The sequence below is a fragment of the Cimex lectularius genome, unplaced genomic scaffold (genome assembly GCF_000648675.2).
Source record: "Cimex lectularius strain Harlan isolate CLEC.00 unplaced genomic scaffold, Clec_2.1 scaffold1, whole genome shotgun sequence".
Classification (NCBI taxonomy): Eukaryota; Metazoa; Arthropoda; class Insecta; order Hemiptera; family Cimicidae; genus Cimex; species Cimex lectularius.
The window spans coordinates 3,062,212-3,088,514 of NW_019392813.1; the positions used below are offsets into that span (position 1 = coordinate 3,062,212).

Genomic DNA, 26,303 nt, shown 5'->3' on the forward strand with positions numbered 1-26,303 from the left:
CATTAATATTACATTTATATTATAAAATATCCTTTTATTAAACACAGGTGAATCGAAGTTGTAATTGGTACAAAGAAATCGTACAGAATCACAACTACTCCTGGAGAATTCTAATTCGACTGTTTACACAACAAACAATATATTCCATTATTATTTTTATTTCGTTTTTTTGCTTGAAAATATCGTAAAAATACCATGAGATGCAACTTGTAGACTGGGGCTATAATATTATTTGCTTAATATTGTTTAGTTTACCAACAAGCAAAAAGCGTAAAATTAAAAATTCCTCTAAATTAAATTGATATCTGAACGAGCAACATTATTTAACTATTATCTAAAATAAGAGTGAGACCAAAACTTAATTTTTTTTTTTAAGTGAACATACAATGATAAAATATGACTATTATTCTTAAATATTATTCGTTTATGTATATGACAATAATATATCCCTAAGACTTATATTTTCAAATCCTGTCTTTAAAAACGACATAGAACTAATTTAATTTCAATTTTAAAGATAAATATGTTGCTTTTAACTTCTGACACAATTGAGGGATACAATTCGTGCTCTCGGTGGAGAGGAAACGCCCCTCCAAACCAGACAGTGATAAAAAGAAACATTCGTAAATCAGAAGCATACAATTCTTTTGCTCAATGTTTGCTCCTTTTTTTTTCGTTTTTCATTTTTTATTTTAAAGGCTCAATTCATAAAGATCAAATGGTGGAAAGTAGAAGCGTGGAATTACTTGATAGATTCACCAGTAGTCGCAACATGATATGGTGAACCGCTTTGGGTCATGCCTGAGACAGAAGAAATAAACATGCTCATTGTATAATGGTACAAAAAAAAAACTAATGCTTTGGCATTAAAAAAATAATGATACAAGTGACAAAATTTTTCAAAGTTTAAAAACAAATCAAAATGCAACAGTAATAAAGCGATAAAGCAAAATCCTTGGTTAACACTCTCACCGTTGTCGTGGGTTTTTTCAAGACCCATGGAATGTTTTTTTTATCCTATCTATTATTCTATGCATTCCTCTATTCCGTCTCTTTCCTGAACAAGAGTAATTTTATTTGAAAATTTAGAACAAAAATATAATTGTTATTGCTTATTTAGCAAAGTCTATTATTTAGACCGGTGTATAACGGTCCACGTTACATTTTTTCCAGAACATACATACAACATACAAAGAACAATTGTTAATACGAGTTACTTTACTCAAATCAGGTAGGAAAAAAAGGGTTTGCCCTACTAATCTCACCCTAATCCCTTACCCTTTGTCTATTGTCCTGGTCTTGTTTTTTTTTTAAGTTTTCACTTTTTAGGTTCTATTTCTACTTGGGTTGATATTTTGTTATAATTTCGGAGGCAGGAAGGAGAACAAAATGTTTTCTTCACAGTCAATCTTGTCACTGCACTGGCAATGAAAATAAATATTTTCCCAGATGTGAAAAATGCAAGCAATTCGTACGTGGTAAACATTCAGTGTCAACCAAAAATGGGAATGTATAAATTGTGTAGAAGATTCATAATGTAATAGTTAGGTAATAATGTAAAAAAATGCTAATAAAATATTATCATAGCTGCATATGAAATGTTTATAAAATGTAAAATTATATAATGCAAATAAAATCTGAGCTAGCCATGAAAATTTTTATTATAAGTTACCTAGGTATACTAAATAAATAAACAAAACAAAAAACACCTAATTATTGTAGTTTTCAGTTTAAAAAAATGTTGGGCCTAAAATGACTTTATTTTTTACCGACAGGGTTCAAGTGTTAATATGCATGACATAAAATGATTTGTTAAATAAAACGAAAAACAACACTTTCTTTGTCTTTGGTATAATACAAATTTAATAAAACACCAAAATTATTTGAACAGGCTTTTCATGCATTAAGTCTTTTTTAAGAAGAAAAGTTTAAAAATTCTAATTCTCGGTTTAAATTTTGAACATAAAAAAATACTGTTTTTCATACTCACTTTATTTATTATAATTTTTTTGAACAATTTCTAGAATTGTGGAAGATGAACAAATATTTTAAAGAAGCAGTTCAACTGATTAACAGCACCAGATAAGCCACTTGATAGGCTTCATTATAGCAAATAAACAGAATATGCATTCTTTTTTCACTTCAGATGGGACAAATCTGTCAAGAAATTAGAATAAATATTTGCATGGATCAGTCTCTTTAATTTTTCAAACCAAAGGCAGATGAATGATAATATTCAAAGTTCTAGCGATGTTTTCTAACAATAGATTTTTTAAAATTACAGTTACAACAATGCTAGTGAGCTACAAGCAACTTTTTTATGAATTTCATATTATAAGATTATAAGTTTAATTTTTTTAAATTATTTTAATTATTTATACTTTTGATTTAGTAATTATGGTATCGATAAAATAAAGAGATAAGATTATCGATCTACAACCTTCCCAAGTTTTCTTCCTAATTCAATTTTTTATGTAATGGACAAGATAATCAATAAAGTGCGTTAAAAGTAAACTGCTCAAAGAGTGAATACCCCAAAATTGGTGACCCCAACATGATCGGAAGTTAGTAAGTTCTTCTTTGACAACATATAATTTTTTTTACCATGCTGGACGACTGTGAAGGGAGGGCTTCAGGCGTGCCGTCTCATCAGCACATGGCTCAGGAAGCGGTAAAGTTGCCTCTGTTTTGGACGAAAGACATGGTCCTCTGGTTTGAAAATAGCCGCATTACGAATGAGAAAACAAGGAATTTAATTATATTGTGGGTGCTTTAGATAATGATATTTTACAGGCTGTTCGGGATATTGTCATTTCTCCTCCTCACAAAACACCTTATTCGGTGTTAAAAGCAAGATTACTTAAACATTATGAGGAGTCTGATGCTATTACGGACAACAAATTGCTAAAGGACCTCCCTTTGGGAGATAATAAACCTTCTCAACTATTATCTCAGTTGAGACAAATCGGAGATGGTTGAGTGACTGAAAATTTCTTGCGAACGCTGTGGATACAACGCCTTCCCATGCATGTTCAAAGTTCTCTGGCAGGATCTAATGCCTCCTTGGAGGAGCTGGCCGAAACAGCCGATAAGATTATAAATATAGTGGGTGCAACGTTCAGCACCAGCCTGAATTAATTCAAGGCCAACTCGACGACATTAAAGCCCGAATAGAAGAAATATCAACACAATTAGCTGTCTCACAACCAATAGGACGAAACAGAGGTATAGTTAGAGAGCAAAGCAGTCGCCGTTATATCAGAACTGCATCTTCATCTTCGGGCAGAAAATTGTGTTGGTACCTCTACCGTTTTGGTCATAAAGACCGCTCATGCATCCCCCCATGTACTTTTTAGGATTCAAATCAGGGAAATGAGTTCAGGCAGTCGCTCCTATGAAGGGCACATCGATTGTTTATTGCTGACCACATGTTGAATCGTTCATTTTTAATTGACACGGGTGCCACACTTTCTTTAGTTCCCCACAAATTGGTTCAAAATATCTGCTCTACTGGCGATCTTCCATATTTGGTCATAGCTAATGGAACCAAAATAACAACGTTTGGACAAAAAGAATTAACTGTAAACCTGGGATTCACCAAACCAATTACTCGGACATTTGTAGTCACCGCAATCGACACTGCTATAATTGGTCCTGATTTTCTTATCGCTCATGGATTACTCGTTGATATGAAGAACCGACATTAGTCAGAGTTGATAGAGAATTATCATCAGTGTGTCAACTCCACCCCACGTACATACATGATATCCAAAGTATTAACCCTACCATTCCCTTAAAAGCAAAGAAATTATGTAAAATCTTTAGTGTGCCCTGCAAAGACCTTCCTACCACAAAGACCGAAAACTGGATTGAGACAAAAGGCCCCCCAATACATGCAAGAGCGCGAAGACTTCCTCCTGACAAGTTATTAGCAGCAAAGGCTGAATTCAGAAAGTTGCTTAAGTTAGGTATTGAGTCCATGGGCTTCCCCACTTCACATGGTAAAAAAATCAGATGTTATATGGCGGTGCTGTGGTGACTATAGGTCACATTGCCTGATCGATATCCTGTCCCACATATTCATGATTTTAACATGACCCTGGCCGGCAAAACCGTTTTTTCAAAAGTTGATCTCAATAAAGCATTTTATCCGAGCATGACCAGTGCGTCAGGAAGATATTCCTAAAACTGCAATAATCACACCTTTCGGCCTTTACGAGTTTGTCAGAACCCCGTTTGGATTGTGAAATGCTGCCCAAACTTTTCAATGAAATTTTTACTGATGTGGATTTCATCTGTATATACTTAGATGACATTTTGATTGCCTCGTCAACTAGTTCTTCATCGATTACACACACAATGCTGGACTCAGTATAAACAGGACCAAGAGTGAGTTTGGTGTCACATCTCTTAGCTTTCTTGGATTCAACGTTTCACCACAAGGAATAAAACCATTCGAAGACAAAATCCGTATCATATTAGATTATCCCCAACCAACCAGAGTTCATCAATTAAAACGTGTTCTTGGGCTCATTAACTTTTATCATCATTTTGTACCTCAGGCAGCAAAGATTCAAGCTCCACTCCATTCTCTGTGCAACGGAAAACAATCTGACCCTATCATATGGTCGGATACCACGAAACAAGCATTTGAAGACACCAAAAGCAGCCTCAGCACAGCATCTACCCTTGCACACCCAATGCCCGATCAACGTTTTATTTTGGCGACTGATACATCTGACACGGCCTCTGGCGCAGTCCTTCAACAAATCCAGAAAGTGTAGTGGTTCCTTTATCATTTTTTTCCCAAAAGTTTACACTTGCAGAATGTAAATACTCGACTTATGACAGGGAACTCACTGCTATCTATAAAGCTATCAGACACTTTCGGCAAATAATTGAAGGGAGAGAAGTGTTAATATGTACAGATCACAAACTAGATACTTATGCTTTTGCTCAAAAGCTAGATAAGGCTTCTCCAAGACAAGCTAGGCAATTGAGTTATATAAGTCAGTTTACTACAACTCTTTTTTTGTGTAAAGGGCTCAGACAACATCCCAGCAGACGTAATGTCAAGGATTGACCCAATTAATACATGCTTAACCCTGTTTCTGTGACCGAATTGGAGAAAGCTCAGAGAGGAGATACCGAACTGCAGTCTATCCTGGCAAACGATCAACTGAATATCAGGTTAACAGCTGTACCTTTCCAGACATCGTCTTCATCAGAACCTATCATATTGTATTGTGACTCTGGCCGCCCATACATTCCTAACTCATTGCACCAACGTCTCTTTCACTCTATTCATGACCAGGCACATCCGGGTATTCATAAAACTACCGTTGATTTCAAAACTGTGTGGCCATTTATGAGAAGGGATTGTCACGAATGGGCTAGAACCTGTTTACCTTGTCAACGCAGTAAGCCAACAAGACACACAAGGTCAATGCGTGATGATATTGCGATCCTAATGTTCCGATTTGATCACATTGATATAATTGGGCCACTACTGCCATCTGAAGGTAAACAGTATTGTTTGACTGCCATTGATCGTTTTTCAGGATGGCCTGAGGCATAGCCTATGATGGACACAACTGCAAAAACAGTAGCAGATATATTAATGACACAATGGGTTTCACACCACGGGGTTCCCCGAAACATAACAACCGACAGAGGAAGTCAATTCACTTCTAATCTGATGTTGGAACTTAGTCGCAGCTTAGGTGTTCATTACATTACAACAACGGCCTATCACCCCAAGGTAATGGTAAAGTAGAACGTTTCCACCGCACTTTGAAAGCAGCCCTAATGTCACACGCCAAGCTTCAATGGACAAAGATTCTTCCATTGGTACTACTTCAGCTAAGGGTATGTATTGGTAATGATGGATTTTCTCCTTCAGAATTACATTATGGTTCCGTTTTGCGCATTCCCGGCCAGCTCATGGAACACCAGTGATGAAAAAAGTGACTTTGTGCATCGCCTTAACCAATATTTTGGTTGAGCAAGAAAAATTGAGAGGAAACTCAATCATGGCCCAGCAGGATTCACCCATCCTGACCTTTCAACAACTTCTCACATATTCGTAAGGCAAGATGCATTGCGTCCAGCTCTTAGCCAACCCTATAGTGGACCATTTAAAGTTCTAAAGAGGTATCAAAAATTTTTCAAGTTGTTGATGCATGGTCAGGAAGATAGTCGCAACAGATCGCCTCAAGCAGGCATACTTATTACCAGCAACCACATTACACAACCACCCTGTGAAGATATACCACCCCAACAATGCGACCCAAAAGATGTGCCAACTACAACATCAGGAAATGCAGCACGCCCTAAGACTCTGAAAGGACGGACAAGAGTGCGTTTTGAATTAAAGAAGTCACCAGCTACGACTAGAAGCGGAAGACACATCAAAATGCCTATAAAATTTTACAATGAATTTGAAGTATTTTCTTACACTTGTTTTGTTTTTATTTGTTTAGTTCTTTAACTTTAATAGTCAAATTATATTTTTACCTCCTTTTTTAACTAGATCTACAACCTTCCCCCAAGTTTTCTTCCTAATTCAATTTTTCATGTAATAGACAAGATAATCAATAAAGTGCGTTAAAAGTAAACTGTTCAAAGAGTGAGTACCCCAACACTTTCAATCTAAGGCCTTGGTTGGGACAAAAAAGCAAGTGCATGAGGGGGGATTCAAATCCACACCCTCTGGCTAAATATGCCACTGCTCTACCACTTCGAGCTATCATGACTTCGCCAAAGGTCGTGGGTTCAAATCCCACCCATGACACAACTTATTAAAAACTTGAAGTTTTAAAAAATAATTAGACTAATATCTGCGTATATTATAGTCAAACATAACATTATTTAAAAGCCAAATACAGGGGAATCAGAATTCATCTATCAATTAGATTTCTAAGATGCATTTCAATTTACTAATGTTCGTTATTTTCATTAAATAAATTTACATTTAATGAAAACTTAAAAAAAAAAAAAAAAAAAAAAAGACCGATTTCATAAATTACATTTTTACCCACTCACAAATGTTTTGTTTTGTACAAATTTTCACGTACTTTCATATCTTGTTTCATTTCGTTCGTTTTCAAAACAAATACGCATTTTTTTTTAAATTTTGATTCTCCATTTTGATAAGAATGTAACTCGAAGCATAGTCTTTAGAATTTAATTAAATTTTTATTATTAGGTTCTCCTGGTCATAACAATTGCATAAGATAAAGCCATAAAAAATTGATAAAATTTAATATGAGTTTAAAACACTACTATAAACTTGTTTATAAAATAATAATTTCTTTAATTTGATACAAGTTCATAAAATGAGCATAATTTTTAAATATAACGTGTAAAATTCATTTGTAATTTTATCCTTACTAGTCTGTCTACCCTCACTGGGTTGGTATGTCCGCCATCATCAAAATTGAGCCATTTAGGGTCTGTTTTTGTGGTGTTTGTGCTGTAGACTTGCATGACAGACCAACCCAGAGTGGATAGGCAAGATGATCGGTAAGGATAGGTAAGGAGGTAAGGACCAACCCTAGCAGACAGGAGGAAATCTCACGATATATTCATTGCCAAGTTAAATATCAAAAATAAGACGTATAAACGAGATAAATTACACTAAAATATTAGCTATTGGCACAAACGTTTGGCCCACCAATGTTAAATTAATTACCCAGTCTCCTACAATTATTAAGCAATGATCATTTGTCAAATCGATTGCAATGATAGCACCATAAGTTGAGCAAAATTTTGACAAATAATTTTAAAGAATCTAAACAGCTTCTTTCATACATCAAATCATCTGAGGGGAGTATTGAACAGTTTTGAAAGACTATAGAAAAATTGTAAATTTAAACAATAACAATCCTTCTAAAATATCACACAATCACAATCGGTTTTTTTTTTTCTTTCTTTCTGTCTCAGAAAAAACTAGTCAATTCATTCAAGTCAAATGCGGGTCTTAATTGATTAAAATAATAAACTCTCGTAATAACACAAAAATAATGCTATTTTCAAACTTTAAAAAAAGTAGAGAGCTTTTTTTAAATCGTAAGTAGTTAACATACAGCAGTGCTTCTAGCTTGTACATGTAATCTAAAATGTGCTGTTTTATTCAGATCATAGCAAAACCAAGTATGCAATCAAGGCAAGACAAGTATCAATTGCAAACTATCCTTTCATGCTCAAAAAGAGAGAAAAAAAAAGTATAACATAAAATTAGTCAGGTCAAAAAAATTTAAACTTTGATTTTTTCTGAGAATTTCTATGCTTATTTTTAAAAATTATCTAATCTAAAACTGAGATACTTATTTAAATTACAAAATTTTGTTTAAGATAAAAATATTTTTACATTTTAAATAATTAATGAAAGTGTAAAATAAATAAGGTAAGGTGAGAGTAATAATTTTTTTCTGAGAGCTAAAATAGGAAGGAGACAAATAAGACAGGGGTTGTCAAACAGTGAAACTCAGTTCATGACTCATTTTGTTCAGTGAAAATCTTCAAAGTCAATGAGCTTCGCATCAGTGCTAGAAAAGGGCACTAAAAAAGAAAAGAAAAGAAAAACTAGAATAGAAAACAAAAGCTAAAAAAGAAGCATTTAAGAGTATTGGAGTAAACACAAACTACCTGTTGTGTAGGTGACCTGATCTGAAGTCTTCAGGGAGGTGTTTTCGCTCGGCTCGTGGGTGGCGTTAAAATTCTGGGCATTTCCTGAAGTTGGCTGGGAGGTCACTGTGTCGCCACAAGCTCCCTCATCGTCTGAATCCTGTTAAGTGAGTAAAAGTAAGAATTTCAAGTTAATTCTCAACTGGGAACAAATCAATATTTTTGTTCTCAAAATTTGAAAAACAAAGAAAAATATTAAACAAAATACAAATTGTTATTATACACTGTTCATTTTAAAAAGACTATGCCTTAAATTATTTTTAAAAATTTCAAAAAATTTCAAATTTCACAAAAGAATTCTTATCTTTTAAACTATGGTCTAGCAAACATCATACTCTCAAGAGCAACAAGTTACAATTTATAAAATAACACGGTAATTATAAAACATTTAAACATTTAAGATAAGACTTTGAGAGTAACAGTAAAACTAGTTAAAAGTAATAAAAAAAATTCATGCAAACATAATACAGTTCAATATCTACACACTTACTAATGTGGAATAGTGATATTCTTTATGCATGTAGTTTTTGTTGTAGGTGCGTGTTTGTGTGCAATTTTTTTTAAATTCCTTATAACAAGACAGATTTAAAAATACACATAAAAATTCAATCTCTTCTACAATGTTTTACAAAAATTTTTTTTTGAAAAAGTAAATAGTCGGAAGGCTATAGAGCACCAAGAAATTTGCTTAATTCTTTAAAAATATAGAATTAACAAGAAAATGGGCAACCATCCCGTTTTCCGTCTGTCCCTTGTTGATAAAAAAAAACCACAATCACTTTTCCAACCTTCAATTTATTTAAATATTACGTGATCGGTAGCCCTCAGGTTACTAAGAATGATATTTAATAAAATATGTTAGTAATAAACAGCTCTGCATGATGCAATGTACAAAATCATCAACATTTTAAGTACTGACCATTAAAAAAATAAACTGCACAATAACTAGTTACAATTTATAATCAAAATTACACAAACATTTTGTTGTATTTCAGAAGAATGAAGTTCTAAGACTTTTATAATTATAGAACAATTTAAATTACTTCTCTTAGAAATATAAATAATTTGTGCTAAAAACATTTTAGTTTAAAGACAAACTGTTGGAATGAAAACTGTCATCCTCAACCGATGACATCCAATTTGATCCACTTTAACTTTCTTTTTGTTTTTTAATTTTGTTATTCTTTCAAAGGTTACTTAATTTAAAAATCACTTAGGGAACTTTTTTTGAAAAATAAGAGATTAAAAGATTTCTCAACCTGATCCTGAAACGTACAAATTAGAGTTTTTTGTATTTTTGATGTGTCCAGATTTGTTATATGCGATGAACATTTTAAATCAGACCAATGTTCACTTGTAAACTTTAAAAAACAAAGAAAGAACTTTTTCACATCAGACCTTTTTTGGTTTTCCATACAGAAGAAAAGAAGGTAATTTTTTAAACATAGCAAATGAAAATAAATAAAAAATAGCAGAAAGTTCCTATAAATTTAATTGCAAAGAATGACCCAAGTCTATTTTGACTAGAGATTTGTGATTCCTGTATTTTGTTAAATAACCAGTCACAGAAAACACTCAACCTGATTCTAGAATAAAATTTCAAACAATTTTTGCAACCTTTTTAGCAATGTGCTCAATATGTTGATAAGCTATGTAGTTTGTGCCTAACAGATGAATCCAGCGAGGATAGGTAGACCAAGATGATTAAATTTCATGTTTATCACTCAAAAAAATCACAATTTAAAAGTACATGTAGTTTTTGCCTAATAAACTAGCCAGGGAGAACCAGCACTGAAGATGGCAAAACATGCCTGAGAAACCAAACCCAGCGATAGGCAGCTCAAAATGATTGTAAATTATAATCATTCCGCAGACGCCATGAAGAAAAGTCATGTACATGCCTGACCTGAGAGCAATATTTGCTCGTCATCTTCAGTAGTCTTTATATTCAATAAAAGGCTCAATATTAATATACCACGAATGATAAAAATATAAAACAAAATTGTGGCAAATTAAGAGTGAACACAATCTAGTTTTTTTAGCACTACACAAATTATATCTACTTTTAAAACAGTTAAGTATATACAAATTGTACAACTCAAGCATAAATATAATATTAATTAAAATTTAATAGAACAATTTTTTTTGCCATTAACAAGAATTAAAAAAACATTGACAATTTAGAATTTAGCAGTTGTTTTATCCTAAATTGCCTCTCCTTGTTGGTTCAATCTGTCAGATAAGTTTTGTCACCTCTGAATATTGTAAAAAGCAAAACACTGACAGATCCAACCAGAGATGCTAGGCAGACCAGGATGATCTGAAACGAAGACAAGACAGGACCACCTACCCCCCCCCCCCACCCGGCCGCAAGAAAAATTTCACAATTTAATGAGAGGTACGGTAACATTTTCTTAGTTGATGGATTAAGGTATTCGACTATTATAGCCGGATTTTGTGAAGATCTACTACAGAAATGATCCTGTAGAAGTATGAGCTTAATCTTAGCTTAATCTTAATAAAACAATCATTTTGTAATAAGAACTTAGACATATTAAACCATGGGTAATTATTTTAATTTGTCCATGGGCCAATTCGATCATGAAAATTTTTTGATCAAAATGGCTCAAACCAAAAATGATCAATAATTAAAAAATAATTGATAAAAGAGAGATAAGGTTAAGAGGAAAAAACAGAATCAACCAGGATTGGAGATAAATGTAGTGGTAAATATTTAAATAATTTTAAAAATAACATTTTTATCTTAAAATTAATTATCTGAGAAAACGACAGTTCCAGCCTTCTTTTTATAGATTTAAACAGATTAATGCAAAAAGGTTGTAGACTTTAAACAAAAAGTCAGTAGAAAAGCTATAAAACAAATCACATCAATAATTTGCATGATGCAAATTTTCAACAACTTTAAAAATATTTTTTAAAAATTAATACTGATTTCTGGTAGTAAAATTTGGTAGGCAAACCTTGTGTGTGAAGTAAAAGTAGTATTTTTAGTCTAATTGTTTACATTCTATAAATACATGATTTATTGACCTTACCAGAACAATTAAAGCTATATGTAAAGAGAAAAATATGTAAGATCGAATCCATTAGGAAATTAGGAAATTGTATGATTTCTAGCGTAACTGCACTTATGGTAAGGCTTACCAAATGATACACTTTAATCTTGGGCTGCCGTTAAATCTCCGAGTTACATGTATGTGTTCATTGTGTGGATTTCGAGGCTATCAGGGCTATTACTGCCATCTTTAACTGTTTTATTCTAGAATGTAAAAATCAAATGAAAAAAAAAGAAAAAGAAATAAGAAAACAGCATTTCCTTGGAAAGGTTGGAAAGAGAGATAAATATTTGTGTACAATTTCGATATGCTATTTTTGTATTTGTCTGAAATTGTATAGAATAAAAATAAAAGAGATTTTTGATGATCTGTGCAATATCTCAATAAGGATGTATTACTTCAAAGGAAAAAATATAGACAAAATTTACATCAACCCCCCCCCCAAAAAAAAAAAAAATTACATTACACACTATTTAAGAAATTCAAAACATTAAATTCAGGTGCGAGGATTAAATATTTAAAAAATGAAAAGAAAGAAGGAAGGGAAAAAAATTATCAAGTTTTTACCTAAATATCATTGTTACCATGTCAAACTATCAAACTTTTTTTTCCACATTTGATACATGCCCATTGCATTGGACACAATAAATCTTATCAAAAAATATCAAATATTTAGCCAGTCCTGTTAGAAATGCTAAATAAAGCTCTCAAAATATGTATATTCGCCCTTTTGTCACTAATAATACACTGCTGCAAGTCAACGAATACACATACATATTTGTTACTCAGGTGTTGTAGATATCAATAAGATTACCTTTTTTTTATACCAGGAACTGAAAAAGTTCTCTTACAACTTATTGTACTCCTTCCAGGTACAATTTTTGGGATACTTGCGCCAACACACATGTGAATTGAGTCCCCATGTTCTTCTATCGAAGAAAATAATTTTCACATGAGGTTGGGACAGAATTCAGGGTTACCGAGATCCAATTCCACCCCGGACACTCTATTCATGGCAACTTTCATTGTAGCCATCGCCTTCCTAAAAGTCCAGAGTGTGTCTTAACCTCTCGGCTACTGCGGCCCCACCCATTCATTAGCATAGTATCATATATGCCATATTTTTATTGTACCTGCTATTAACCTTTTTATATTTTTAATAATCTTTTTATGAAGTATTATTTTTTTAAACCTTCTATTTTTCAATGACAAATATAAAAATGTCAAAATGCAATACAAATCAAACTGTATAAAAAGCCACATTTGCACTCTTGAAACAAAGAAACAAGACAAATCACTGGTTAGTGCTAAGATGCAAAGTGATACATATATGATATCATTTGATTCGAATATGATTTTTTTGGAAAGTAAAAAATCAGTAAACTGATAGTCACATCACGCTAAGAAATATTAAGCCAAAAAATAGAAAACTGTCTTTTAGCAAAGCTGACCACTGTCCCCGAGTAACAATTTTCATATTTAATCGTTTGACATGATAATGATACTACTAGAAACTCAAAAGTTAATTGTTCAAAATCAAGAAATAACTTTCAAAAAGCAAAGTAACTCTTCTAGAAGAACCTGTAGCATGATCGTCATAAATCATTCTGGTCTGGGTCCTTTTCACGGGTTTTGTCTGCTTTTCATCACCTTCCATGGTTGTAGTTTTTTTTTTTTCATAGTCTTTACCATGTTTACAAATTCAGAAAACCTCTTACAAACCAATGAAGATGTTTAAATGCGAAAACAAGGAACGCAAAACCGAGACTGACCAGGATGAACAGACTACTTTCCACCATACCATTTCTCATTCAAAAAAACAATTTTAGTTTTTGATGCAATGATCAACATATTTTACATGCTAAGTATGCAAAATATACTTTATGACAATATTATTAGTATCCCCGTCAAACAAGATTTTTTACAGTTAAGTTTGGAAATGATTTTTAAGCTCTGAATAAATTTTCAAATTATTACTTTTGTTTTTTCAACGAATGGCTTACCAAGCAAATTTTTAATTATATTTTAAATGCATAAAAAATGCTTAGGGTAAAAAGATAAAACGACCAATTAAGAATAATTGTTTAGGTAAAGGCTAAGCAAGACTGAATTCAAATAATTAGTAGCTTGAATACAAACAATAGTTGAACATACACAGATTATTTGCATTGTAATATCCAAACCAAGATTAATTTTAAAAAGTAGGAGATTGTACAAAACAGGCTAGGGATATACAGATATACACCCAGAAACAACAGGTTTTACACGTCCACGATTCCTTTTAAATTAACGCTACATATTTGCTCACCGATTGTTTGGTACCTTTACCAGTAATTTGGAAAACAAAAGTAGGACGTAGTCATGCATAATAAAGTAGAGTAGACAGATCCTTAACTGTTCTGAAAGCATGCAGGATTTTGAAAAGCTTGATAATTAAAAATGGTGCGGCTTACCTGGTTCGAATGCTTGGTAGGCTGTGCAGTCACCGGGTCTCCTGCATTGTTTCCCTCCCTCTATAAACAGATCCACATTGCTAGACCCTCAGTTGTAAAAAAAAAAAATTCAACATGTGAAACGATTAAACAATTAACAGATTAACGAATTGAACTTTTCTACGACTTTTTTTCCCCCTTGTCACAACGATTATAAACAAGTAATTTTATTTTAACTTTAATGTTCATTTAAATAAATGTGAAAGAATGACATATTTTACAGATTCCACTAAGTTCATTTTTGATAAATGATAATTCAACTCACGGATTTGTTGTTTACCTCAACCATCATTTACAAAAAGTGACTACATACTCTCACAATCTTCATCATTTCTATCACTGTTTGTTCAAATTTTATGGCTTTTACAGGAAGTGACAATTTTTCTAGTACAATTAAAAATAATAACCATTGAAAAATCTACAGTCTGATCTATGAATCATCAAATCAAAATGAAGTACTTATAACATCATGATATCGGCTGGTAAATAATATTAAGCTAGCAAGACAGAGTGGCACAATGGCAATTATTTTCAGATAGCTTTTTTTTCTGTACTGTTTAAGTTTCAAAATAAAGTGGATTTTTGGTCCGATACTAGTGCTTTTTCGTTGTAGTCTACTTTTTATTGTTTATACAAATGGGTGGAATTTTCATTGTAATTAACATCGATACCTCCAATTTGATTCTAGATTGGCATAACGACCAATTCTATAAAGTTCATGAATTGTATTTAAGTAATACTAAAGCGTTGTCAATGTCTGTTTAATTAAGAGTCGAGTTGATTCAAAGGAGAAATAAGGACTCTTATTAGTAAATTTGCAAATAAAAAAGGATCAAAATTAAACATAAGAAAATTAATCGTTTCACATGGTCTACTTATTTATAGCAACTAAATACAGGTAATGGTTTACGTGGCGAGAAGCCACAAACAACTTCAATAACTATCAGGAAGAGAAAAAAAAAATGCAAAAGTATAATTCCACTCGAATCGATGTGTCGATCATGCATAACAAATTGAAGGAGTTTATTGAAAAAAAGGCATTTTCCCATGTTCAACCACCATGCACACATATAACAGAAACATGGTGTGATTTTCGGAAATATATACAGATCAAGGGATGATTTTAAAGAAGAATTGAGAGAGATGCTCAAAAATATATGTGAGAAAGGAGAAGAGATGCTCTAGTTAACGATAATAAAATTAAACTTATGGAATTAAAAGAAAAAAGGTTTGCAATCTAGAAAAAGACTTACCTTAAGGAAGAATAGTCAAATAGATAAATAGATACAAGGCCATTTTACCCCTTACCTGCTAGTTATTGAAGTGTTTAATGACTCTCTAAAATATTAAATTCAAAAGCATAACAGAGAACATGCCACACTTGGAGAGTATGATTGTTACTTATAAGACCCACCTTAATATGGCTTCCATTAAAAAAAATATATATTATCAAGAAAAGATTAAATTCTCAAAATCAAATTGGGGGAAGTGGCAAATGAATGGCTTAAAAATAGCCAACAAGAAAAAATTAAATTAAATCTTGATGTAGATTAAATAGAAGGTACAGACAATTTGCACATACGAAACTTTCAAACTCACTGGCACACTTTTTTTCTCTTTCTCTACTCACATGTAACGTGTGGTAGTTCCCACTGTCTTCTGGAGACCGTGGCTTACACTTCCCGCAGCAGAAGTTGCAGCAGCAACAAAAGCAGCAACAGCCGCAATAACATACGGTGACTAATCCACACAAGACGATAAGTAACTAAAACATAAAAAGTCAATTTATTAATATATCTTTGTTGAACAGATTTAATATGTTATTTTTTGGCCAACCAATATAAAAACGAGACTAAAAATGTGATAAATCATTATAGAATTTATTTAAACATTTACCAACACTAACAAATAACAGTGTTGAAGCAAACTCAAGCATTTTCATTCTGCTGGACATATTTTCATGTTTGTCTTAAAAAATGTTTGGTTTTTTTTATCAAAACAATATTTGCTTAGTATGCAAGATGTTTTCTGAAGAAAAGCCCATCCATTTATTTTTTTTTTTTTTGTTAATGTATTAATGTATTTAATGATTTTATTGTATGAATTTTTAAATTTATCCTCATAAACTTAAACATCTGAATCACCATTTAATCTCTGGGCATTGTTGAGTACTTATTGCATGTTCTTGTCAATTTGTTTTTTCATTCTATAAAAGTCACAAGTATAAATTGTTTTCCATCCAATAATACATCCAAAATCATATCTAGTGGATAACAAGTGCAAAAGAAGTTTATTAAGATAGTTTAAAAAAATTATTTATTGCGTCATGGTTTTTGTTCAAGTGAACAATATCTAGTTTTCTTTATTAGCACATTTATGTTTGCAGGAAGGACTGATATAAAGATAAAAATAGAAGGAAAAACTTCACTTAAGTGTAACAAAACCAAATATTATGTGTCTTAATTCTAGTTTGTACTTTTCATTTACCGACGAATATTTTTAAAATTCAAAGACAGCCTCTTGTCAAAAGAATGAAGTAAACAATGTGAGTATGATCAAGAGAGATAAGTGTTGTTTTTTTATTATTTCTCCCACACCGAAAGCCGAATCGCAATTTATTGTTTATTCTACTAAGAACACACTGAAATATCACAGGATACAAAAATGATATTTAAACAAGTGGCAATCGAATTTTATTTTAATTTATTCAAAAATATGTAGCCAGAAGTCTCTTTTCAAGAAAATTAAATATTTTAAAAAATGTTATAAATGGCAAAAGTGGAATATATATTTTAAAAAAAACACTAAGAAAAGAAGAACAAAATAAAACAAGGCAACCTAAAATGTAATTGCTATCGTTAAAAAGTTAGCCAAGAGTTCTTTATCAATTTACAATTATCACCTAATCTAAAAATTATCACATACCTTGCACCATTTTGATGTAACTAAGAAGTAAGCGTTGACGTTGTCCTCGCCAAACTGTTCAGCAATATACAATCCAAGAGAGCCATAGTTGTCGTAAATGTTCCTCTTGGTCATATCACTAAGGATGGAATGGGCCCTGTTAACATCTTTGAACTGAAAAATATATATTTCAATAAGAGTTTGTTTTTCTTTTCAATCATTTTCCAGCCTTCTTACCATTTCTGCCGCTTCGACATTGTCAGGGTTTTTGTCTGGATGGTATTTGAGGGCAAGTTTTCGATAAGTCTTTTTTATATCCTCAGGTGAGGCCGTCTTCGGTAGGCCGAGGATGAGGTAAAGAGAATCCCCTGATGTTCTGAAAAAAAAAAATACAAAATAAACATTTAATTTGTATGTAATGTTTTATTGGTGCATCTAAAAGCACAAATAAATTAAAACAAAAACTGCCATTGTTTTCATTTCAATTATTGTTGACATTCATTAAAGGGGGAAAATATTAAATAGTTTTCCTGAGATGTTTTTGCCTTCCTCTTCTTCATGATCAATAACATAATCATAGCCTACAAAAAGCTAACCCAGCCACCCCAATTTCCTCACACGAGGGAATTAGCAAACCTGTAATGAAGGTATGTGGTATCTTTTATTCGGACAATGCCGAATGGGACACTAATAAAAGAAAAACAATATTCAGCAGATCCTTGCTGCGCAGTGGAAATAATACAAATAAAAACGAAATCCGAATTACAACAAAAATTTATATTCCTTTATAAAAAATAAACAAACAAACTCAAAATCTTCGAAACAAAATATAAAAAAATCTCAATCAAAATAATCATACAAAAAAGAATTAAAATATTTTCTTTTGCCAACCTGTTAACGATAGTTCATAAATGAAGTAGACTCTACGACTGCCTTCAAGCTACTACACGTTATAGCGAAAGCAGCGCTAGTTTTTCAAACTATTTGTTTGGCAAATGAACTATTTACGTTTTTTATATAATACACATCGCAATAACAAATTAATAAAATTTTCTTGACTGAACAATTTAAATAAATAAAAAATAAGATTTTTTTTTCTAAATAAATTATTGTTTGTTTGAAAATTAATAAGGTTTACTTCATTGTTAATAATAATAATTTAACTTGAAAATTAAAACAACGAAGAGATAAACAAAAAGTCAATTAAATCAAAATTGTCGTGATTTTCATGACAAGNTCTTTACCCATTTGCGGATAAGTGAAGTACCTTCTTATGTTGGAAAGAGTTTTTTGAAATCCCCTGTGAGATCCGAATGCAGATGTGTGGAAATAATCAAAAATTACTGGATATAAAGCCTTTGGAAGTATCACTTTTGGTTGCAGCATCGTCGGTGTTTTTAAACACAATAGGTTTTCCTTGTTCATGATATAGCCTTTCATATTGTTATCGCTGGACATTGTGTTTATTATACTGGCTAATTTTGAGTCCGATCGTTGATGTTGTTGCAAGGACGTGAAAAATTCCGGATATCTTGTAATTGCACACAATGCGTACTGCCAGGTGTTATGAATGTTTTGTTCGACTTGATAGGTTACTGAAGAATGAATAATGTTATCAGGCTGTGTAAATCATGAAAGCGCGTCTGCTATATGGTTGGTTTTTCCTTTTATGTGCCTTGCTTCGAATTCATAGTTTTGAAGAAATGCAATCCATCTTGCTAAACGACCAGTTAATTTTGTCGAATTCTTAAATATCCAAGTTAGCGCCGAGCAGTCTGTATATAATATGAATTTATTGTGAGTAAGATACGTATGGAAGTATTGTATACAATATATTACTGCTAAGGCTTCGAGTTCACAGGGACTATAATTTTTTTCATTTGCGTTTAATGTCCGTGATGTAAACGATATCGGCATTAACTGGCCTTCAAATTCTTGTGCTAGCATCCCTGCGACTGCTACTTTAGATGCATCGGTTGTAAGTGTAAATGGCCGGTTAAAATCGGGCATTGTTAACACTGGTGGATTACTTATAATTTTTATAATTGCCTCATAAGCTTGTTGGCATTCTGGTGTCCATATTAACTGCGCTCCTTTTTTCTTTAATCCATGTAAGGGAGCTGCTATTGCTGATAAGGCTGTCACAAATTTGCTATAATATCCAATTATTCCTAAAAATCCTGCCAATTTCCTTAATGTAGTAGAGGTGGTATCCGACGAATAGCTTCCGTTCTTTGAGGATCTAGCTTTAAGGTATTCTGAGAAAGTAAATGTCCCATAAATTTTATTTCCAAACATCCTACTTGGATTTTTTCCGGATTAACGGTTAACTTGGCCTTCCGCAATATGTTTAATACAATTTTCACATGCTGAATGTGTTCGTTCCATGTTTTTGAATACACCAATAAATCATCAATAAAGGTCCACACGAATTTATATTTTACATGACCAAATAATTTTTCTATTAACATGGAAAGAACTGAAGAGCCTATAGTCAAACCAAACGGTACTGTTTTGTATTGAAATGATCCAAAAGGTGTGACAAAAGTCGTGATTTTTTTTGACTGATGCGTTAGTGGTAATTGATGGAAGGATTGGTTTAAATCTATTAGAGTAAAATATTTCGCATCTCTTAAATAGTCTACTACACTACGTATTGTCGGTAGCGGCCAATGCACATGTTCAATAATTTTATTAATTTTTCTATAATCCACACATAGTCGGTAATTTTCCGAGTGCGGTTTTTTGATTAAAATTGCAGGACTTCCATAATCTGAAATTGCTGGTTCGATGATATCTTTGTCCAATAAATCCTGAACAGCTGATTTCATTATTTTGAGCTGAGATGGATTAAGTGGGTACGGTTGAGATCTGATAATTTTATTTGAAGTTAGCCGTATCTCCACAGACAAAATATCGGTACGTCCAACCTTGGAAGTTAACACATCTGGATATTGTTTTTTTAATTTTTCCAGTAGTTCAGTATTTACATTTCCTGCTCTTCCTATTGCCGCTAGCTCAAAAGATTTTGCTGGTATTGATTCCCACTTCAATGACTTGCTGGGATTAAATGAAAACCAGGCTTTCTGTTCTGCTGGGAACAGTATTAGTTTCGTGCTTGTAAGGAAATCCATACCAATTATCATTGAAATTGGCAATCTTTTTATTACTAAAAATGAAAATGACCATGAATAATCTAAAATTTTTATTTTCAATTCCACGGTTCCCATGGATTTATCTTTGTTGAATTTATTGATATTATTTCTTCTTTGCTATTTTGTAAACGTATATTTGAGTTAATTTGTGTCAAAAATAAGAAGAAATTTTCTGAAATTGCTGAAGTTGTGGAACCTGTGTCGACAAGGGCATCTATTCTAATTGAATTCACCGAAATTTCGATGGTACCAACTTGCCCATTGCTGGTTCCCAAAGCACTTAGCTTTTTGATTCTCTTGGTTGGTTTCCTGCAGCTACTTGCGCATAACTCGGTATATGCACTGGTTGCGCGGGGTATGGCGAAAAGTTATCAGGGATTTGGTTTAAATTTTGCGGAGGATATCCATAAAAATTTGGCATTTGCCCCATTGCGTTATAATAAGGAGGGCATTGACCGTAATTGCTCATGTTAGGTAGAGTTCTCCGAAAGGGTCTATATTTTCTTTCATTATAAAATTTTTTATAGTTTTTGTCTCTGTAATTGGAGAAATTTTTACGTCTACCAGTTCTCGTGTTTTTGTTAAACTCAAGATCATAGTTTCGGCTGGGGCCATTATTTCGTCTGAATTTTCTGTTTTCCTTATTAAAATTTCTGTCGAACGGTGCATAATTATGAACAAATCGTCGGTGAGATCTCAAAATGGACCAATTCATGCCATTTTGACATTTACAAATGTTTTGTTGCCATCCTACGTTTTCTCGTGGGTAATTCCAACAATGATTGTGGTGTTGACAACATCCAAAGTGCTCACAATACGGCAATTTAATTAGAGGATAATTCTCATTAGGGACTGATGTAAACGGAGGTGGGTGAGATTTCTTTGCGTGGAAGTTCTCATCTCTTTTTTTGTTGTACCGTTGTTTTTGAGTATTCACGCCTAGATTCATGAAATTCAAAGGTCGTTTCTCATCAACACTGTTGTCGTCCGTATCTGATGTGATCACTTTCTTATCGGCCTTCTGTTGTGAAGAAAAGGATCTTTGAGATCTATTCATAGAAAATTGACGATTCGCTAATAATAATTCTATTTTCCCAACCTGAGCTAATAAATCATCCAAATTGTAAAACTGAGTATCAGGTCTAATAAGAGCTAAATATTTGGGACACAGCCGGTCTATCATTATTTGACAAATTTCTGATTCTGACGTGTCTCCGAATATTTTTGCATTTAATGTAATTTCATCAATATAATCCTCTTAGCGATTCCTCTGGGCCTTGCGGACGCATCAAATTATGCAATTTCAAATAAACGAGAGATGTCGGTGGAACATACGTTGTAAATAACATATGTCGAAAATCTTCAAATTGTATTTGTTTTTGCATTGAAGCCTGTAATATTACGTTTGCCACTGATCCTTTCAAATTATCCGATATATAATACAATATGGCCGGAAATTTTTGTCTATTCCTCAGGGCTATCGGATAAAGTGACTTTAAAAATTGAAAAATAGATTCTGGATTGTGCAATTCTAGTTTCAGTAGGGCCAACAATTTTCTTCTCGTATGCTTATCTAAATGAATCTGATATTTATTTTACAATTAGACATATAATTGTAGTCGTCCGAATTTTCAGAATTGTCGAAGTCCCAATGGAACGATTTTGGTGGTACTATCTCGTGCGAAAATGAAAGCGTGTTCTTACCGGTCATGGTTTTCGAAACATACCCATATTTTTCTTGATCTTTCTCCTCATCCTTCATTTTTCCTTTTCCTTGATTTTTTTCCTCTAATATTTCTTTTTGTTCTCCAATGTTCGGATTTGTGGACGGCTTCGGCTTACATTTTCAGCGCTTTTCCATTCGCAAGTTGCGTACCAAATTGTTTAATTAATGTTTTCACTTGCCTCGATTTTATGTCCGCTTTTTGGCATGCTGCTGATACCACATTCTTCATTAAATTTATAAATTCCATTTTGCCTAACGCTTGTCCACAATATTTGAACAATTCTGTTTCCGACAAGTCATCTATTATTTTCTTCTTACTTTGAGGTGTTAAGTCCGTAGTCATGAGATTGTGACTTTCCAAACTCGTTTGTTCCTTCTTATTTTGGGATGAAACAATTTCTTTTTCCATGTTTTTTTTTTTGCTATGGAAACTGCGTGAATCTATTTGGATTTAGCTCTGCTACCACTATTGTAATGAAGGTATGTGGTATCTTTTATTCGGACAATGCCGAATGGGACACTAATAAAAGAAAAACAATATTCAGCAGATCCTTGCTGCGCAGTGGAAATAATACAAATAAAAACGAAATCCGAATTACAACAAAAATTTATATTCCTTTATAAAAAATAAACAAACAAACTCAAAATCTTCGAAACAAAATATAAAAAAATCTCAATCAAAATAATCATACAAAAAAGAATTAAAATATTTTCTTTTGCCAACCTGTTAACGATAGTTCATAAATGAAGTAGACTCTACGACTGCCTTCAAGCTACTACACGTTATAGCGAAAGCAGCGCTAGTTTTTCAAACTATTTGTTTGGCAAATGAACTATTTACGTTTTTTATATAATACACATCGCAATAACAAATTAATAAAATTTTCTTGACTGAACAATTTAAATAAATAAAAAATAAGATTTTTTTTTCTAAATAAATTATTGTTTGTTTGAAAATTAATAAGGTTTACTTCATTGTTAATAATAATAATTTAACTTGAAAATTAAAACAACGAAGAGATAAACAAAAAGTCAATTAAATCAAAATTGTCGTGATTTTCATGACAAACCAAGGATTGTAATTTGATCATTTCTGATAATCTGCCTATCCTTGATGGATTTGGTCTGTCCGACAGGTTTTACAGTATTTAAGTAGCAGGTATATGTGAGCTTTGTTTAGTTTTCAAACACATAATTAAACAAGCAACTAATAAAAAATAACACTGTTTAAAATTTGTAAAACTATATCTGTCCATCATGATAGTCACAGCCTAAGACTATCAGGGGGGAAGAGCCTATATTTGTTTGACCTACAAAAACAGACTTTGACCCAAAAGGTGTATCAAACACATAATCTATTATAATAATAGATTATTATAGATACATAGGTATAAATAGGCATAATATATGACTTTTTTTTCATATACAGTATCTCCAAGGAAGAGTCAAAGCTCAAAAACTATCTGGAGGCCAGCACTATTGTGAGCAAATCATCTTCAACACAAAACATCAAGTATTATTGCTAACTATGTGACAAGCACACTTCCGCCCGAATAAAAAGCAAGGCAATACAATTACCAATAATAATCCTTTATGAATGGTAGGGTGTCTGTAATACGAAATAAAATGGGAAAATTACTCAATTGTTTGCAACCCTACAATTTTATAATAAAAAATCTGTTTTTATACTCTTTTTTTCTTTTATGTACCTAAGTACTTTACCTTTTTATATAAGGTGTATATTCCCAATATGAATATGGCTATAGAATGATGCGATTGTGCTAGATCAACTAAGATAAAACTAAAAACCTGGGTACAAGAGTTATTTCCCAATGAACACACTTTTGTTTGAGCCGGTAACATAGTGCTCAGTAGAGCAAGTAAATTCCTGGGTACGAGAGCTATTTCTGAAAGAACACATTTTTGTTTGAGCAGGTATCATAGTGCTCAGTAGAGCAAGATCGCAATGTAGAACATACCAGCTCTTGCTGCAACATCTAGCGTACACATGGCTAAAAAGGCATACCTTTCCAATATGAGAATGTCTATAGAATGATGCTATTGTGCTAGATCAACTAAGATAAAAGTAAATTCCTGGGTACAAGAGCTATTTCTCAAAGAACACATTTTTGTTTGAGCAGGTACAGTAGTGATCAATAGAGCAAGATCGCAAGTTAGAACATACCAGCTCTTCTTCTAGCATACTTATCTCTAGTAAGGCAAACCTTTCCAATATGAAAATGTCTATAGAATGATGCTATTGTGCTAGGTCAACTAAGATAAAACTAAATTTCTGGGTACGAGAGCTATTTCTGAAAGAACACATTTTTGTTTGAGCAAGTATCATAGTGCTCAGTAGAGCAAGATTGCAATGTAGAACCTACCAGCTTTTGCTGCAACATCTAGGATGCACATGGCTAAACAGGCATACCTTTCCACTATAAGAATGTCTATACTATGACGATATTGTGCTAGATCAACTAAGATAAAACTAAATTCCTGGGTACAAGAGCTATTTCTCAAAGAACACATTTTTGTTTGAGCACGATTGCAAATTGGTTAGAACATAGAAGCTCTTACTGCAACATCTAGCATACATATGTCTAGAAAGGTGTACCTTCCCAATATGAACAAGTCTATAGAACGATGCTATTGTGCTAAATTAACTAATATAAAACTGAAAACCTGGGTACAAGAGCTATCCCATTAAACCCATTTTTGTTCAAGCAGGTGCCAAATGCAAAGCACGATTGCAAATTAGGACATACATGCTCATGCTGGCACATCAAGAAAGGCGTTTCAACATACCTTCCTAACGTGAACATGATCTTATTTGATAAAAAAGCACTTTACCTAATTAGTTGCAACCTTATACATTGTCAAATAAAACCAGTCATAATGAAACAAATAGGTATTAAATGAAAAAATTTGAGAAGGAAGTTTTGGATCACTTTTTATTTATTATCTATTAGGTTTTTCCATATATCACGTATGAAGTTGGTACCAAATGTCAATATTTTCGTCATAGAACTGAATTTTGAGTTTTTTAAAAATAATTTTGAAGTTGAGTATTGCGCCTCGTGATAAGTAATTTGATGAGCAAATGTTTCTCAAAAGAAAACAAATTGACGGTTCAAAATAAAACCCGATTTTCCGCATTATGTAATGATGTTCTGAATACACAGGATTTATAATACAATAGATAATAAATGGAAAATGGGATTTTAACGGGTTTTTAAGGTGCAAGGGATGAGGTTGGTCAAGAGACTTACGATAATTTCCTTTTGTCCATTGTCGACGTTGAGGTCGGTCGGAAATCTGCTTATCTGGAGAATGCGGTCGAGAAGCGTTTAAATAAACGACGTCATTAAGTATCTCGGGGCTTTCGGCTCAAGCGAAATTCTCATCAAATTGTGACAAATACTCCTGAGCGGGTCGGTAACGGTCCTCCTCCTCGTTCTTCTTCTTCTGGCCTCTTCTTCCTCGCGAGACGAAAACGGCCGAGACGTGGTGGGAACAAAAAAGGCGTTTTCTCGTTTCAGCTGTTCTGCGGATTTTTGTTAACTGTTCGCGGCAGTGATGGTGGTGAGGGCGGTGGAGGTGGGTTTGTCATCGACCATCCAGAATCGGGGCCGCTGGAGACTGCGTCGGTCTCGCGCGGTACGGGTCGCAACTAAACCAAAGAGCGCCACTTCCAACCAGAAACGGTCCACAAATTTATTATTATTATTATTATTATTATTATTATTATTATTATTNTTATTATTAATTTCAATTCGCCTCGAAAATAAAGCGAGACCACATGAGAAATTTCTCCAAATATTTCTTCATTTCTTCTTCAGAAATTTCAAAGTTCGTTGTTAACGATTGAAACGACACTTAAAAATATTACATAATTTTCTTTCGGCCTAAAATTCACAGCTTTTTCATTTTTCAACATAAAATACATTTAAATACACAAACACTATCAGCCCTCCGGGATGGTGTGATTTTTCACTAACGACTTCTTTTACAAACTCCTTCTTCATCCCTGATCTTAAACTTTTTAAAATCTAATAGGTTTCAACAAAAACATAAATAACTGCATGAAATACAGTTTATTTTACGTTAAACAAAAATTGTATGCAAAGAATGATTTATGCAATAAATGAATTTGTTACAGAAAGATCAGCTGTCCATAGCAACAAGAAAAATTAGCATTTAACATACACTCTCTGTTTAAAATACATATTCGGCATTCAGACTTTAAAAAAAGTCAAAA

At 32.8% G+C, this 26,303-nt stretch overlaps 1 protein-coding gene and 1 pseudogene across 9 annotated transcripts; both read right to left on the bottom strand.

Annotated features, from left to right (window-relative positions):
* Window positions 1–401: 401 nt before the first annotated feature.
* On the bottom strand, window positions 402–25,774 carry LOC106660797 (dnaJ homolog subfamily C member 5). Of its 9 annotated transcripts, XR_001339589.1 has the most exons (8): window positions 25,315–25,774; window positions 17,399–17,537; window positions 17,183–17,335; window positions 15,888–16,022; window positions 14,219–14,278; window positions 11,854–11,968; window positions 8,650–8,788; window positions 8,414–8,562 (listed from the first exon to the last, which is right to left on the bottom strand). XR_001339589.1 is itself a non-coding variant. In XM_014383743.2 (7 exons), exons 1-7 carry the CDS (start codon window positions 25,332–25,334, stop codon window positions 743–745), a joined length of 705 nt encoding a protein of 234 aa, XP_014239229.1. In that variant the 5' UTR covers window positions 25,335–25,774; the 3' UTR covers window positions 402–742. The 9 variants fall into 9 exon arrangements, 8 of the variants coding, with proteins under 8 accessions (XP_014239229.1, XP_014239220.1, XP_014239262.1 ...); XM_014383743.2 differs by lacking the exons at window positions 8,414–8,562; window positions 11,854–11,968 and adding an exon at window positions 402–801; XM_014383734.2 differs by lacking the exons at window positions 8,414–8,562; window positions 11,854–11,968 and adding an exon at window positions 402–801 and having other exon boundaries at window positions 8,647–8,788.
* On the bottom strand, window positions 11,047–11,188 carry LOC112127395 (annotated as a pseudogene).
* Window positions 25,775–26,303: the final 529 nt, after the last annotated feature.